Here is an 18403-nt window from a genome sequence, read left to right as displayed (position 1 = left end):
ATGTATAATGAACTCTCCTTGCTTCCAAGACTATCACAATGCCAAGGGAAAATATACAGAAGTGAAAGAACTTACTTGACTTTTGAGAGAAAGAATCTGACTATTAGAATTAACTTTATTCAGTGGAACATTAATTTTGGAACTCTGCCTTAATTCTGGGGAAGGGAAATCTGACCCTGGATAAAAGACTATTTGGTTCTAACTGTTATTTTGTGAACTTGAACAGCCATACCTGAATTGCTTTTGTTCTATGTAATAAGTGTGAGGGTCAGATATCCTTGCATATTAGAGGTTTTTTCCTTTAGTCTTGGTTTCATAGGCAGGGACATCCATGTTGGGTTAGGGAAAGCGATGCTTTTATCACACCCTTTTCATTTAATAAAATGACTTCTTGTGAAAAAACTTTACCAAGTTGTCCGCCTTGCATTTCTGACCCAGCACAGTCGCTTTCTTCGCTGGTATGTTCTACTAAAGGTTCCACCATGAGCGCAAATATCAAAGAGGAAAGTGAGCATACCGGACGAGTTTCCCTTTGTAGCCCGATTGGGCTAGAGAGAATTCCCTTTTCTCTCATTTCTGCCTTTGGCTCTGAATAAAAATTTCTAAGCCAGAGAAACCAATGTTGGCCAAACTCATAGGCCCTTAGGACTTCAAAAAGAAACCTCCGACTGACCCGATCAAAAGCTTTTTTTCGAGCTTCGGGGCAGTTGGGAGTTCCCTCACTGCATGTGTCAAATCTATCATTCTCCTGATGTCCTCAGTCCCTTGCCTGCTCATCACAAAGCCTACCTGATCAAGATGAGCCAAATAGGGTAAACGCACATCCAACCTGGAAGCCAATGCTCTACTAGAAATCTTCAAATCAACATTTGAAACATGGGAAATTGGTCTATACGACTCTCATTCCAATGTTTATTTGCCTGTTTTATAAACCACCAAGATGGTACCATCCATAAAGATGCTGGAAGGATCTCACTGTTAGGGAGAATTCTCTGTTTAGGCTGAATTTCCTAACCTAGTGAGTCCCCCAGCAGCTTTGCTGGATTTTTGGGGTTTATTTTTTTCTCCTGCCAAGAGTGAGAATCTTTTACCCTCACTCTTGGACATGATTTGAGTGTGTTTCTTTGGATCTAGATGTGTTTAATGGGCTATGGGGTATTTTACCCTATAGGGCTTCATGTGTTTTTGTGATGTGTGTTACACAGCACCCTCAGTGCAGTAACACAGGGGTGTCATAGTGACCCCCCAGTATAGACTCCATACCGTGGGACTGACTACTGTCTCCCAGGGCATGTAAAGTCACCATTGACTTTACTAGTCTTAAATTTTGAACAGAACCAGTATAAACCATCATATTGTGGACGTACTGGCTGGGGCAATTCGATTGCCCCGGGGTCTGTTAGTCGAGGGGGCACGTCTCCGTCCCCCCTGATCGAGTTTTGGCTGGTGGCAGTGGATACTAGTTTTTATTTTCAACCGCGAATATTTTCCTATGGGATTTCCCATTGTTTTAGGCTACTATCTTTATTTAATTATTTACGGTAGCCTCGAATATACCGCTGGTTTATTTAATTAATATTAATTCTCCAGTTGGTATTTTTTGCCAAAACTTGATTCTAAAATGGCGTTTGTGTCTCTTCTGTGACTCCAACCCAAGTCGAGCCCTTTGTTCCACTTTTTGGCGGGCTTCTCCACAGAAGCCCTCCAAAGTGGTGCCACTCTGTCTGGGGTACTTAGGAGGGGTGGAGGGGAATTTAGGCACCCTGGACTGAGTTGCCTAGGCAACTCAAGTGGCACTCCATCCTGATTGGCCGGCCGGCTCACCACTTAGCATGTTTGAGTGACAGCTAGGCTGAGTGAATGGGGGTTTGCTGCATAAAAGCAGGGCTTTGGGGTCTGGAACTTCAGAAGTCGCCACAGGACCTAAGAATCTGACGAGGGAGAAGCTGAGCCGACCTGCCACAACACCACCACCGGTGGAGCCCTGCTGGACTGCCTCACCACTTTTCCCAACGACAGAGGAGATCTCCCGCCGGAGAGTCTTCTTCCTTTGACTGGTGGGGTTAACCAGTTTCACCGTCTTTTCGCCTTCCCGATGTACCTCGTGGCCGCCTTGCCTGTGCCAAGCCGCCCGTCAACCGGGATACCACGTTTTACCACGACCGCGAAAAAACGGTACCACCTTTAACTGGAAAACTCCACGGCTGGTTTCTTCCCTGGTAGTGCAACGACCTTCATCTTTCCTCCAAGTCGAGATCTTCTCTTCCCCTGGACGACGACACAACTTGCACCCACTACCAGGAACAACTGCCACCGCTGGAGGATCCTTCCCACTTAAGGTACCGTGTCCCGCCTGGCTTCCCTTGCTACCGACTGTACGGGGTAGATTTAGCCCCCGGCTTTCGAACCTGGGTTAGCCTGGGACACCCTGGCTAAACTTTCCTAAGCCTCTCTAAACTCTTTTTGAACCCTCTGCAAGACTTTCTAAGCCTAGTCTAACTGTGTGATCTTGGGCGCATTCGTGCTCTGCTCTCTCTAAGAGTGGGCCCAGCCTTTGGACTTTGGCTCACCAGTGACTTTTTGCTCTTCTGCCTTGCTAACAGTGTTCCTGAATCTTAGAGTGGTGTACCTTTCCATATTCTGTCTTTTTCCCTCCCTTTTCTCACAAACTTATTGGAGTGCCATCTAGTTAAGCGCTCACCTCTGTATGAAAATAAGTGGTGTTTTACTGTGACTTATCTGATAAGGAAAATGAGTATATATATTGCAATAGTAACTGTGTTTAGAATATTTTACAATAAGAGTGCAGGAGTGTTTCAAACCGTGTGTTTTTAAATAAATAATTATATACTTTGATACCAAAACTCTGGTCAGTGTTTGCTTGTATTATTGTATCTGGGTACCTATTGTGTATACTTTGCATACTGTCTAACTCTTCTTGAGGGAAGTCTGACTGCTCAGCCACAGCTACCAGGTAAATCTCGGTGGTACAGACTGCTACCGAGTGGGTTTACTGCCAACACCTGTAGTCCTAAATCTTTTGCAGTGGTCCCTAAGGGAACTGCACAGGTTTCTGCCTAACACTCACCTTCAAACAAACACTATTGTAAAGTTTCACTAATGTTGGGGCTAACCCCTTGACAAATCGTCTATAAAATACAATCGAGAATCCTTTGTTTCCTGGGAACTTACCTATTTTCAGTCTTATTATGGTCATTCTAACTTCTTTTCCAGTTATTGGGGCTTCTAGATCTTTTGTGAGTACTTTTGGAAGACTTCAGTTGGCTAAATATTGCCTTCTTACTCCCGTAAACCTTTGGTCCTCCTTTTGAATAAACGTTTTCATAGTAACAAGATTCAGCAATCTTCATGTTGTCCCTTTGCAACTCTCCTGGTTCCTCTTTTATTTGGATTACTATACATTCCTGTCTTTGCTTCCAAAGCCTCTTCGCCATCAGACTACTTGGTTTATCCCCTTGTCATATTAAGGAAGCATAGCTTCTTTTGAACCTGATCATTTAATTGCTTTGTTTATAAATTAATCTGATTTGATTAATTTAATCTAACAAATCATGATCTACACCACTAGGCTTCCTTTTTGTTTTTTTCTTCATATCCTTAATTTAGCTGTAGATAATTTTCCATTCTGGTGTTTTCCTGTTTCCTTGTACCTCCTTCCCTCATTTATAGTCCTCAGAATGTCACCTTGGCTGCGCCCTGTACAATCGCAGGCGGCACTCCTTTCCCTTAACTATCTATAAAGTATTGCTTTATTTAATTAAAACACTTTAAAAACTAAATTCTTCAACAAAGTATCATTGCATTGACAATGACTCTTTCCCGTGGACGGCAAGGACACATCCGAAGCACGGACTACCATTTTTGATCCGGCCAGGGTATCTTGTTATAAGTGCGGCAGGAGTATTGTCTACTAGAATATAATCTAAACTAGAAAAGGGAGTGTGTGTGAATGAAAAAAGGTATATGCTGTTTGTCTGGGATGAACCAATCTTCAGCCGTCGTCAAATCCATATGTGTTTTTAACAGCCTTTTGAATTGATGCAACTCGCCCATCGTCTTCTGTAATGTCAGTGGTTCCACACTTTTCTTAATTTGGATTGGGTACCCAATTCAGAGCTTCTCCTACCACAATAAGCCCTTTTGCACATGCACATATCCCTTACCAATATATGATTTCTCATACCCTTCATCATAAGCAATCGGCCCTCAAAATTCCTCTTGGTAGTTACCTGCTCGATGTTAAATTATTTAGAGAGCAGGAACCGTACCCCAGATTTTTTTCAGATACACCGATGCTCAAATGACTTGAGTTACTCCCTCACCTATATATTTCCTCCCCACTCTTGCAAGAAGGTTCTCTTCAGATGAGAGTTGTTGAACTGTCTAATTACTAAAGAGCGTTTTTTAAGGGGCGTTCAGACCTTTAGTATTTAGGATGGCTACTGGTCACTCTTCGAAATCATCTTCCATCTTCAAAGTATATAATCTTTTTACCACTTTATCTCGTCAGATTGTTTCTCTTCTTTTTTTTAGGATATTAGATCTATGTTATGTGCATCACAGCTTGATAAAACTCATAATTTTGAAATTATTTTTCCTGCAATAAATTAAACTTCTCCTTTCACTTCCATGGGTCTTGCTCCAAGATTCACAAATGGCCAATAACCTTTCTTGCTATATTGCAATGCAATACCCACCAAAACAGAAAACAAAAGGGGGGGGGCAAACCAAATGTTTATCTTCCATCGCCTCCTCTTCTAACTATTAAATGTTACCATCCATGTGATTTACTCACCAACTCTTTCTTTGCTTGCTTCACTTCTGTTGCTTATCATTGCAGCTGTATGGCAAATCATTGGTACCCCCATTTATGTAATGTAGAGGAGTCCCAAACTAAAGAAAATATGAATGGGACTTGAGTCTCATTCACTCCCTTAATTGATTTTTACAGTTTTAGAATAATTCCCATTGAACCAATTTTATATTTTTAATCCCATCAGTAACCTGATATTTCATTAAATTATTCAATCATCTCAAGATGAGAAACATACTGGTCTTTGGACATTATGTAAACCATTTGCCTGCTTTCTTGCTTCCGCCAGGCATGGCATTCTGTGTATGGAATTTACTGGTACCTGTGATTTTTCTGCATGTCTGATCTTCCACTGTTGAGAAACACGTGGGACTCCACTTGTCCTCCATTGTTTGCATCATTCCCTTACACCCCCTTGCCTCTTGCCGTAGTAGTGTCTGCAATGTGTTTGAAATGTTTTAGGCAATATTTGCCCTCATCGACTTAAAAAATCAAGGCAAATTTGGGAAACCCTATCAATGTGTATTATTTTTCTGAGACACATTGTAAGCATCTTCCCTTTCCGCTGCGGTAAAGCTACATACTTTGTGACTTTTATATTCTGTGTTCTCTTGCCCTGCGCTTTGCCAGAATTCAATCTGTCTTTGTAGTAATGACATCTTGCTACAATGGAACGAGGGCCTGAGCCAACTCAGCTGGTTAAAAGCTCTATCCAGTGACCTTTCTTCCTCTTGAAATATGGATCCATCAATGTCTTTAACCAGCAATTCCACTTGTGTCAAGGATTAGTCTTCCTTCTCCGGGACTCCCAGTATTCGCAGGTTACATAGGGATTCTTGTGTTTAAAAAAAAAAAAAACTTTATTTTTATTTTGGTCCACCTAAAGTTCTAGTTCAGCAGCCTTTGTTTCCAACTCCTTTTTATTCTAGAATCATGTTTGAACTCTGTCAGTAGATAGTTTGCTACAAGAGCCTCTAGATAGTTGTGAGAACCAAGAGGGCGTCCTCACATTTTCCCCCTCTCAGGTGGCCTGGCATAGGGCCACCGTGCTTGGATCCCGACCTTGGTGGTGGACGAGTGAGGACCACCTGTGTAGGGGATTCCGGGGTTATGCCTATGGGAAAATCCCAGGTGAGACGTGGTACCTCAACGGTACGATGGGTGAGGAGGAAGAAGTCCCTGAAGACTTAATGGGATATGCAGGTCCCACTGTCCCTGATCCAAGAGGGAAGTGGAAATATCGTACCAGAACACAAGCAGGAAGAGGGTGAGATGAGACAAAAGCATGCCTTTGATCTCCACACCTATTTACCTTCCCCCCCATTTCAGACCACAGGGCGTGTTGTCAAGACCAAGTACTTTATGGCAGGGCACCAGGGGTAGAGAGTAACCTAACAAAAGAGGAATCCCCCCCAGTTGTATAAAAACTGGGCCAGGGGCTTCCCCTCTCTCATCTTTCAATCGCCCTATGATTAGTGAGCCTATAAATCGGTTTCCATTTTTTGTCCTGCTTGCCCCTCCCCATTTCCAACCTGTAATGGGACGAGGAAGAGGCAGCCGAGAGTTGGAGAGATTACTTGTGTGAAAAGTAATGTGAAGAGGAAGATGAATGGCAACGCCTACATTCTACCCTTAATAGAGTCCGGCAGCGTCAGGCACTTGATGCCAAGATGCTGACCCGGTGTGTCAGAGGGGTTGCAGGGTGGTGAGGGAGCAGTGTCTCTATGGAGCCGGATTGGGGGAAGCTGTGACCCGTTGGCCGAGTCCAGGCCAGTGTTCGTTCCCCCGGGACGCTTGCAGGTCCCAGGGCTACTGAGGAGCAGGTAGTAAGACCCTTACCTCGAACCACACACATACACACATCCTGAGGAAACTGCCTGCCAGTGCTGCGCTACTTGGTGAGTTTCATGAGAGGGAGAGGGAGAGAGAGAAACTGTGAAGCGTGCACGTGACTAGAGTGGGAGCAGTAGCAGCGGATGGTGCAAGCGGCTTGATAATTGGAAAGCAAGAGGAAAAAGGTGCACGAGTGGCACGTAAGCAGAAACATTGGGTTGTGAAGAACAGAAAGAAAAGAGGGCGCAAGCGACCCAAAAGAAAGAATGAAAAGTGAGAAAGTTGCGGGCAGCACGAAGCAAGCAGAGAGGAAGAGTGCAAGTGGCATGGCAAGGTACACAAAGAGTGCAAGAGGCACAGCAAGACAAAGAAAGTGTGCTAGCGGCACAGAAAGGCAGAAGGTGAAAAAGGTAAGTGTGCAAGATAGAGTAAGGAAAGGAGCCAGGTATCGGTGGTCGCGTGTGGGGAGGAGCAAAAGTCCTGGGTTCTCAAAAGTCTCTGGTACTGCCCTGGTGTTGACCAAAGGAGGTGCACAGCGCCACTTGATAGGTGGGAAAATGGGGAGCTACACTGAGTGAAGTGGAGCAAAATCTTCCAAAGTGTGGGGAATGCTGTTGCAACCTCACCAGAAGGAACTGTGCTATGAGAGGTGCATCCTGACCAGGTGAACCTTTGGTGTTTTTGTGTTTGTGAACTTGTAAGTGAACTTATTGATACAAGAGGGGCCTATGCTTGAGGAAGGGCACCCTGAGAGGCCCAAAGGACACTGTGAAAGACATTGTTGTAGGTAGAAAAGGCTGAGGCTTGGGGAAGGGAACCCAGAGAGGCTTAAAAGGAACTGTGCATCTTAATTTAAGACGAGAAGGGGCCTAAGCTTGGGGGAAGCGAACCCTACGGAACCCAAAGGAATTATAAAGCAAGAAAATGTGAATCATTTTGAGCCAGAGAGGGCTGAGCTTGGAGGGGAGGGGGCGGTTTATGGGGGGGCTGCTGAGAGCGCTTACAAGAATTGTGACTCTTCATTTTGGGAACAAGAGTGGTCAGAGCTTGGGGGAAGGGAACCCCAAGAGACCCAGAGATATTGTAAACTGTATTGTCCTGCTGCAAGAGTCCTACCTGGAAGATCCCAAGGGCACTTCTTTTGCATTGGACTCTTAAACTGGCAGAACTAAACCTGACGATAAGCCTTGGTTTGCATTTCTTTTTTAACCACCATTTTTCTTTAAGAAGACCTAACATCACATTTGTTTTTAAGAGTGAGGGCAAGCATAGGTTTTGACACAGGCAGACTATGGTTTTGGACTCACGGTCATAGACGGACCTTGGAAGCATCACTTGAGGGAACAACCCCATTAGAGCTAGGGCCAGTTGGGCATTACACCAATCCAGCCAAGCTTCATAATAAAGGTTTTCAAACTGTTACTTTTGAGTCTCTCTCTCTTGCGCCACATAGTCTTCCCCCCATTTCAATCCTGCCTTCCAGCTCATTAATAGACAGACATCCGCCCTTAATGCTTTAATTTGAAGAGCACTGTTAAAATATCTTGCTTGGTGTCTACCACTTCCTGTTACACTAAAGTGTGTGTGTGTCTGTCTGTCTGTCTGTCTGTCTGTCTGTCTGTGTCTGGCCCACTCAAAGGATGCCTGTCACTTGGTTTCTCACAAAACGGTCCAGAGGGGTTCTGGCACCAGCAGGATCATCTAAGCTGGTTTTTTCCAACACCCCCGCATGTCCCTCAGGACTGAAAATCATAACACTTTACCACATTGTTTAACATTCCAGCTTTGTCTGTCCCCGTAGGTTAAACTCTGTATTCTCTTTCAGTGAAATAACAGCAGTATAATCCAGTTTCTCTGGTGATAGTTACTCATCCTTTCCCTTCAATGGAACCGGACGTACAAAGAATCGACCTTTCTTTCAGCAAAAATCATCCAGGGGGCCTTCCCTTCAAGCTGTTCAAAAATTCCTTGGGGGGTGGCACTGTAAGAAGAGACAGTGACGTGACTGGGGCTCTGACAACTGCCACCTTCCTGGTGTAGGACAGACCTGCCTTCCACCCTGGTAGGTCTCCCACTCCAGGCTGCAAGAGGTCTGCATACTGACCCTGTCACACAAATTGACAACACAGAGGTTTTAAAGCAGCGTGAGCCATGGACAGTAGTTCTAGGTGCGTTGATTGGCTGCATCTGCCCTATTTTCATTGCAGCATCTCGTTGTGATCCCAATTAAAATGGGTTTTTCATAGTCCATATTTGAGTCTCTCAAACATGTTTTAAATTGATTGCATTATCTTTACATGCACCAATTTGCCCACAGTGAGACTTCATCTTTTGACTACTCTTAGGGTGTTTATATACCCATCTAGTTTTTTTTTGTGTGTGTGAAAGTCATTGCAGTGGGCCCCGAGGGGCACGCAAATGTCAACCATCAAAAGGTTAAAACAAAAACCTAGAACTAAATTTTTTTTAAACCTTTTAAAAAATGTCTTGTATAAAATGTTCTCGAGGTTTTTGATCTTTCACGTAGATTATTGCATATAATGTACATTAATTAGAATAGGATTGTGTATTTGCGGTTTTCTTCCATGAACCTATTTAATCTTTTCATCCTTTTCCATTCTGCTTTCAAAGGACCAAGAAAATGGAAAGGACAAGAAATTATGCCACCAATAAAGGTATGTATTGGCGATGGTATGTTTTGTAATATTACTGCTTGGCCACGTGCCAGACATGGACCATATTTTCTTGAATAATTTCGTTTTTTTCTTCTCACTTGTTTTTCACATTTGATTTGTCAAATATAAATACAAAGGATCCTCTGTAAGTGTTTATCAAAAAGGGGAAGCCATTTAAGGTTTGGTGCTTGTGGATTCGTTTTTTCCTGTATGCCACAGTACTCTTTTTACCTTGCTCCTGGGAGTGGGCTCAAGTTCATAAAGCGCGATTTGCTTCTGAAGAACTGATGCTCCCCTGTGCGCTAGTGAGTGACTGCACAAGTCAGAAATAGATATATATTATTATTATCATTAGGGTATTTATTGAGCGCAGACCTAGCATCGAGAAACAATGGCACGATTTACAAGCAGAGGGGCGAGAAGAAGGCGAGGGGAGCAGAGAAATAATGGAGTGGGGAGCTATTGGGGGCAGGGGGAATGTGGACAATTTGTCAGCAATGAATCTACAAACTGCCAGGGGAGGAAACAGTGGGGGATCAGACCAGATCACCCAGTCTCGGGTAGGGTAGGGTAGGGTAGGGTGGGGTGGGGAGTGGACCTAAGTGTTTGTGTAGACTTAGGTGTTTGAGAGGAGCCATTCCTTTATAAACTATATTGTGCTGTTGAACGGTTAGGATGGCTGGCATGGCTCTTAGTGGGAACCTGAAAGACTAAACCGGCTGTGTGTACCTGTCTGCTTCAGGTGTTGGGCTTAAACACAGCTCTTGTTTTCATCTGCCCTTTGCTGCTTCTTTGTCGATGCTTTCCCATCTAAATCACTTTGCAGGTTGAGCAGTAGAGCAGATCAGGCCCAGTTAAGGAATTGTAAGGGTGCAGAATTTAGGCTCGGACACAAAGGTGCATCGTTTTGGTTATACACTTTTATTAACCAGTAAGAGGGATGGAAAAACATCTGTCCCTAAAGCTAAGGGGGGTTTCCCTGCTTCAAAGAAAGGAAAATGCCAGGATATCAAATGGTCAGTCACTGTCATGCCAAAAAAACTTGCTTCTGAACCTACACTATTAATTTAAATCTAATGTGCAAGGAGGCTATATTCAGTACTAAAGTGATGATGACATTTATTGCCAACAGAAAGTTCCCAATGTTTCGTGTTGTCAAAAAACAAAAGTTCCTTTTACACAATGTCAGGTATTGGCTTCTTTCCCCTGGATTCCTTCTTGTTGTACTTGACACGTTAGGAGCTGGTTTCCTCCTTATGTGGCTTCCTTTACTTTGCAAAAATAACAAAAGGAAAGCACAGAATTCATTCAGCCAGGGGACTTGCCTCCATTTTCCTGGACTTTTCAAGCGTTCCCAAAGATGCACAACAGATGTTTTCAGCTTTCCTGTGAACGCCTCTTCTTTGTTAACAAAGGGTTTATGTCTGGTTCACTCACACCTCGGGATATTAAAATGGATAGTCTCTGTTAATCTATTTATTTTGTCTCCTTGGGTCCCAGACCCCGTTACTTCTTGAATGAGCTTCACCTTATTCTTAGACCTTCATTTGGGTGCGAGTCCCTACTCTACTGCCAAGCATATATTTCTTTCTGGACTGTCTTTCTCTCAGGGTCCCAGACCTTCTTATTCTCCGCCTCTCATATAGATGCAGTGCCAGACTCTCAATAATATCTTGCCTGCTTGGTTTACTCTCCTGGAAAGCATACAATTCTTTCTTTCTCTCCCCGTTACTCTCATACTCACAGTCCCTCTTATCTCAGGTTCTGTAGTTGTTCCCCGGTTCTTCCCAGATCTGTAGCATCTCTGTTGGTCTCCAGCAGCTCCCCTCTTGTCAGTGGTTGCTCCGCAGGCCGCTGCTTCCTCCTTGGGCTGTGGTTTTGGTCGCTAGCAGCTCCCCAGACTTTAGGACTCCCAGAGGGTTTCTTGGGAAGCGGTCGGCGTAGTTCCTTTGTCCTGGACTACATTTGCGCTCCTGTTCGCCGGGTTGGTGTCTCCCCGCTTTCCCCCTCTATGGTAGCTCGCTCTATGTTGCTTTCCCTCTGCCATTTTGTATTGCCTTTGACCAGTCAAGTGCGGTGACAGACTAGACCGTTCACTCCGGTTCTCTGGATTGATCGTCATAGTCCTGGTCCTCTTCTTCACAGTACTTGCTTTGGAATTATATGGAAAGCAAATTGCGTTCTCTGATGCCTTAGTCAGGTCTAACATTGGCTGACTTTACAATAAAAAATATTGGCACTGCTTGGAGAGTGGGACGGAGAGTTTAGCTTTGGGAAAGAGGGATGGTGTAACAAAGCAGTTCTCGGGGGATGGTCATCTCGAATCCCATAAGGGGCTTCCTCTCCCATGTAATCTTGTAATCTTCATCTGTGCACCCCCCCCCCCGGGGGACTATTGTACTGTGGATGTACCGCCTTGCACCATGGGAAAGGTCTCCCCCCAGGGGTGAAGAAACGACAACCACAGATACGTCACAGAATACTTTTGGTTCCATTGGCTACAAGGGGTCTCAGTAGACCCTGACACTGGGCGAGAAAATGGTTCAGACATGGAGTCTCACTGTCCTTTTGAGACTGGCCCACATCTTTGCAGCCATTTGCCTAGATCCTGAAGTGAAACGGGCACCCAGAGCAAAAATAAACCATGTTATATGGATTAGATCCTTCCCTAAAATGCTGGCTTATTTTCCCTTTAATTCCTGCCCAGATCACTGTTCCTTATGTTGGATCCCAACTCTTGTTTTGCAAGGCTCTGGAAACCGTGGTTACCATGCAACTATCTACATTTGTGGAATCAAGCGACCAATTGAATGACCACCAGATTGGCCACATTAGCTACTCTTACATTCTGTAACAAAATCCGATCCCTCCTATGTATTGCCCTTTCAGCAGCATGTTATTCCATTGATCACAAATAACTGTTTGATTGTAAAAGGGCTTGCATCCTTTTCTCTAAAACCATACTCAAGTCAAACTGGTGATAACTCTCCGGTTCTTCAAATTTCACCAATGCAGTTCCATTATCAGCCTGCTGTCCTGTACGTTTAAGGTCTACGTGGCTACACACAATAAAGCACACTTTATTTCCCCCACATGTGCATGTAGACCCTCCTTCACCTTAAACAGGACAAAGAATTTGACATCGGATTCCAAATTGTCTGATGCTAGTGCAGCATTGGATGCAGTAGAACTGGTTATACCTAAAGCGTGGAAAAAGTGTAAACGTTGCTCTTTGGTCCAAACTGATCCATCATTACTATCCTTTGTTTGGCTTGTTCCATTTTGCAAACTTGCCACTCCCATCCAGATAGTATGCAGTTTGGTATGGATATTTTACAGCAACCTCTAATTTGACGCTCAAGTGAATTTTTTTAAGAATTGTCATTCATCTGTGCTATTTGAGAAACCTGAAGGTGTCTCCCTAGCTAGTCCCCTGGGATCTGTCATCCATGTTGCCAGGACACAGCCATTGCGATTGGATCCAGTTCCTGGGGGTGGACCAGTGTGGGAGGATCATCTTGGGGGGGGGGGGGGGGGGTGGTCCTCGGGGAGTGGGAGGACACTGACGGGTGAGATGTGGTATCCCCCTACCTTTTTATCCCCTTTTCCCCATCTTCTCACGTAGGACATTCCAAACCACTGCCTCTCACACTTTCGCACAAAACAAGGGAGTAACACTAGAGCCGTTTACCTGACAGATCCATTACCAGGATCAGGCAATTGATGGGGAAAACAACGCACGCGCACGCACACGCACACACGTTTTGGAATGGTTTAAAAAGACATTAAGATTTTGTGGATACAATTGAGAAGGGTCAGCCCAGAAGAGGGGGACCCTGGGATGAATCCATCACCCAGCGAATATTGGGAACAAACTATCATTTGTTAAAGGAACTTTTGTTAATCTGAACACGTCCGGCCCGAAGGCAAGAGACTTTCTAAGGAAACGAGACTTGGCCGTTAATGGTCCTGAGAACTGCCATTGGAACTGTTGTCTCGCGTTAGAGAAGCCTGATACTGTATTGTGCTCCACCAAATCCACCTTAGCCCGTGCTCAAAATATGGGGAAGGGAGACCCAGGCTACCACCTCCTGACTTATCATATGAAAAGGCTTCTTTCTTTTTTTGAAACTCAACCCCCACATCCTTGAATTTAGCGTAAGGAATTGGAAATAGGTTTTCTCCAGCATGGGGTCTGGCATGGATTCACATGCTCAGGAATATTTCCCGTCGTCAGGCCGGGAATCCTCGTTCTCCAGCATGGGGTCTGGCATGGATTCACATACTCATGAATATTCCCCGTCGTCAGGCTGGGAATCCTCTGTAAAGAAAAAAAAACAGTATCAGTTTCGTTTCTGATCTGTCTTTCGTAGTAATAACCAATCACTGGTCTCTGCGTCATACTGACCACAGCCAATGACTGCCCTCTACCTAAGCACCGCCTCTGGCAGCCATCTTCAGATTTTTACCGCACGTTCATGTGTTGGGATCCTCGTGCTATTGCTCTCGAGCGTTAGTGCTTTTTTTTCACGTTTTTTCTCAAAAACTTCGTTTTGTTCGGTCAAAAGAGCCTCAAGCTCCACCGACTCTCCATCCGATCAACGGGGACCCGTGTCGGATTCGTCTGCGCCCCTCAAGGGTGAAGAATTCGTCGAGCTACGCTTTTGGAGGACTCCAGAAGCTTCTCAGGCCCGGACATGGCCCAGGAGAAGGGAAGCTCGACGCTCGGAAAGCTGTTCAGGGTCTGCCCTGGATGCCAGCTGCAGAACGTCTTTAAGGAGGACGAACACTCCTTTTGTCTCTACTGCTTACATGAGGACAAGACGCACGTGGAGAAGGACTGTGCGTTTTGCGGCAATATGTCGGAGCGGACCATGAAGGACCGCCATCAACGTCTCGCCAACTGGCTGGAAGGCAAGAGCCCGTCAGGCGAGAAGAAGAGGAAGAAATCCGAGCGGTCTTCTAAGACCTTTGAGGACGCCCTGGCGACGGGGGTCCAACACAAGGCCAAGCACCGCGAGTCCGCTGGCACCGGGAGCGCCGAACGGTCGGGCTCTACGGGCGCCAGGCAGGGCGCACCCTTCCCGGCACCTTCAGCCACGAGCCAACGCTCTGGGTCGGGTAAGAGGAAGGGCGAGCACCCGGCGAAGCTCCTGGAGAGGCCCCGGTCGAGCTCGAAGGCCCCATCGGAGGGGGAGCGAGGCAGTGTCCCCCCCTCAAGGATAAGGCGGTGAGCGCACCTAAGGTGGTGAAGGCCTTAATCCATCCGGCCAAGCCCTCTATCGAAGCTGTCACGGCGGCCCTGGCTCAGCCTGTGGAGGCTACACCAGTGGTGGCGACCTCGGGGCTCAGAGTCTCCCTGCCACCTCGGAGGGAGTCCTCTTTTGTACCCATCGATAGGACCCCCGTGAAATCCCCGGCGGGGAAGAAAAAGGGGGGGCAGGGCGTCGTCGTAGATTCGGCTTCAACCTCGGAGGAAGAGCTGATCGAGGTCTTAAGCCAGGGCCTTGGCGTGAAAGAAAACCGGCCCGTAGGGATGGATCCCGACGCAGGTGACGACGACATCGTCGAGGGGCCACTGATCGCCCGTCGGATTCCCCTCTGCCAGCACCGCAAGACAACTCGGCGGCCATTTTGTTGGCTATACAGTCCTTATGCTCAGAGATAAGGACGAGACTACCGTTGCCGACGGAGGAACCTCTCCCGTCGGGGGATCCTGAACCGGGACCTTCTGGTGTTCCCCCGCCCAAGAAAAGAAGTATTCACCCTCCACCTCCTTTTCAGCCGTCGCGCCCCGTCCAGCCCTCCTCCCCGTCCACCCGAGGGGATGATACGGGGACTGATACGGCAGCGACGGGCACGGACGACGAGGTATACGACGAGGATCTACCGTCGTCACCTCCCACCAGGGCTTCTCCGCCCGACGAGATTGGATCGTTCCACTCCATGATCACCAGGGCATCTGAGCTTTTCCAACTCTGCCCTGAGGAGAAGAAAAAGGAAGGATTCCTTTATCAACGGCGCGAGGCCAAGAGGAAGACGGTCCTCGCGGTGCCTCTACTCGACGACATTTGGGATGAGGGCCTCGCCCTCCTCAAGAACCCTTCCACGACGCCAGCTAGAAGAGACCGGTACGAGAAGAAGTACCGGGTCCCGGATGCGGCCCCCCTGTGCCTCCGGGCGCAGCCTACCCCGGACTCCGTCGTCTCCGCGGCGGCCAGGAAGAAAGCGGGGGGGGGGGTGCGGCCTCCACATCGACTTCCCCACCGGACGGCGAGGGAAAGAAATTGGACGCTATGGGACGCAGGGTCATCTCGTCTGCAGCGATGGTACAAACTGGCTCCCCTGCTGGTCTTCCTACCGGACGACAAGAGGGCGGATGCCCTGGAGATCCTACAGGAAGGTGAGGTGGCGTCGGACCACGCCATCACTATTGCGACGGACATCGCCGACACTGGGTTTCGCCAGTTGGGCAACGGCGTGTGCCTTAGGCGGCGTGGATGGCTCAAGGCTACGGACTTCCGTTAAGACGTACAGACCAGAGTCCTGGACATGCCGTTCGATGGGAACAACCTGTTTGGGAAAACAGTGGACGATTCCCTTCAGGCCATTAAAGCGGACACTGAGACGGCCCGGGCCCTTGGGGTTCTGCAGCAACGACGGATGCCCTTTCGGAGCAGCGGAGGCAAGGGCGCCTCCAAAGGTTCCGGCGGCGGTTTCTCCACCTACCGTCAAGCGGCCCGCTCGTCGTCTCAGGAGGCCTACAGAGGACGAGGCAAGTCTGGCGGACCCCGCCGTCGTCGCCAAGGAGGTCAAGGCGGCAAAGCCTCGTCGAAACAGGATTGAACCGGCCGTGGGGTCGGGCCCCCACCGAAGCACCCCGGTGGGAGGCTGGCTGGCGAGCTTCGTCAGCGTGTGGGAGTCCATCTCCACCGACCGTTGGGTGCTGGACGCCTTAGCCCGGGGCCACGCGCTCGAGTTTCAAAGAAGGTGCCCGCGCGTCCCCCCCGTGGCCAGGAAAGAGCTTCACGTCCCTCAGCTTCTCCTGGAGGTAAGGGCGATGCTCAGGAAGGGCGCCATCGAACTCGTCCCAAAGAGGCTTCGGGGCTCCGGAGTTTACTCGAGATACTTCCTCGTGAAGAAGAAGACGGGAGGATGGCGCCCCATCCTAGACCTGCGACGTCTGAACAAGTTCATCAAGGCGCAGAAGTTCTGGATGGTCACCCTCCAGCACGTCCTGGGTCAGCTGGAGGAGGGAGACTTCCTGTCGTCGTTGGAATTGGAGGATGCCTACTTCCATATTCCCATCCTAAAGGGGAACCGAAAATTCCTCAGGTTTGTGGTCCAAGGGCGTCACTACCAGTTCAAAGCCCTCCCCTTCGGACTACGGTCGGCACCCAGGGTATTCACCAAGTGCCTTGCACCGGTGGCGGCGCAGCTGCGCCGCGAGGGGATCCACGTCTACCCCTACCTGGACGACTGGCTCATCCGAGCCAAGACGAGGGAGCTCGCCGTGGAGCACACGGCAAGGACCGTCCACCTTCTCACGGACCTGGGATTCTCCGTGAACTACGCCAAGTCCCACCTGGTACCCGCGCAAAACGCACTGTTTCTGGGAGCGAAGCTCGACAGTGTCCCTTCTGGCCTCCCCGTCGGAGGAAAGGACCAGGTCCATCCTGGGCAAGGTACAGCGGATGTTGGTTTCCGACGCGGCCAAGGTGAGGTCCATCAAGTCCCCCCTCGGAATGATGTCTTCTTGCATCTACCTCATTCCCATGTGCAGGCTCCGGATGCGCCCGTTGCAGGAGTTCCTGGACGCGCGCTGGATCCAAACGGCGGGCGGCTTCGAGGAGAGGATCACACTCGACGAGAGTTTCCGCCGAGCGGTCCGGTGGTGGGGCACTCGCGCGCATCTGACGGCGGGCATGGACTTCCAGACCCCAGACCACCAGGAGACAGTGACCACGGATGCCTCCCTGGAAGGGTGGGGAGCGCACACCGAAAATCTGCACGCGAGAGGCCTTTGGCTCCCGACGGAGAAGTCCCTCCATATCAACGTCCTGGAGCTCCGTGCAGTGTTCTGGGCCCTCAGGTCCTTCCTTCCGTCCCTCAAGGGCAAGGTGGTGAGGTTCTTCACCGACAACACCACCACCATGTTTTACATCAGGAAACGGGGCGGAACCAGGTCTCCAGCACTGTCCAAGGAGGCGCAGGACCTGTGGCATTGGGCCGTCGCCCAAAGGATGTTTCTGGTGCCGTTTCATCTGGCAGGGATAAAAAACACCATCGCCGACTCACTCGGCAGGGAGCTGCGCTCGTGCCACGAGTGGGAACTACGGCAGGATCTAGTGGATCGCCTCTTCCGACGGTGGGGCACACCCCAGATCGACCTGTTCGCGACGGCGACGAACTCCAAGTGCCGGAGGTTCGCCAGCAGGTTTCCCCAGGCGAGGAGCATGGGCGATGCTTTCTCGTTCCCCTGGGAGGGCCTGTTCCTCTACGCGTTCCCTCCTTTGCCACTGCTAATCCGGCTCGTCAACCAGCTCAAGAGGTCACGGTGCAGGATGATCCTCGTCGCACCTGCGTGGCCGAGGCAGATAAGGTTCCCGGACCTTTCTGATTTGTCAGCGTCCCCGCCAATCAAGCTGGCGGTGGACGCGGATCTACTCTCCAGGGAAGGAGGCGCCATCCTCCACCACGACCCGAAATCGCTGAACTTGCAGGCCTGGCTCCTGCAGCGCTAGAGTTTGGGGGATACGACATACCGGCCGACTGCAGAGAGGTTCTTGCAAAGGCCAGGGCGTCCTCGACTCTTAAATGCTACGGACACAAATGGAAGAGGTTCTCTGTCTGGTGCCACGCACAGAAGATTAACCCTCTACGGATTACGGCTCCCCAGGTACTGCCGTACCTGCTGACGCTGGCCAAAGCTGGTCTGGCACACGCGTCCATCAAGATTCATCTTGCTGCGATCTCCCGATACACCAGAACCACGGGGCGGACGTCCTTGTTGTCTCATCGTCTGGTGAAAGAGTTCATGAAGGGACTGTTCAGATCGTTC

General features: G+C 48.6%; 1 protein-coding gene across 2 annotated transcripts in view; it reads left to right on the top strand.

Annotated features, from left to right (window-relative positions):
* HJURP (Holliday junction recognition protein) overlaps positions 1–18403 on the top strand; it is a 967877-nt gene that overhangs the window by 112301 nt on the left and 837173 nt on the right. For both annotated transcript variants that reach the window (XM_069620625.1, XM_069620626.1), the window contains exon 3: positions 9299–9342. In XM_069620625.1, the coding sequence (XP_069476726.1) occupies positions 9299–9342 (44 nt within the window). The remainder of the gene's footprint in view (positions 1–9298; positions 9343–18403) is intronic.

This window comes from Ambystoma mexicanum, chromosome 5q, assembly GCF_040938575.1.
Source record: "Ambystoma mexicanum isolate Mex_15411 chromosome 5q, UKY_AmexF1_1, whole genome shotgun sequence".
Taxonomy (NCBI): Eukaryota; Metazoa; Chordata; class Amphibia; order Caudata; family Ambystomatidae; genus Ambystoma; species Ambystoma mexicanum.
This window is presented reverse-complemented; position numbering and strand designations above follow the sequence as displayed.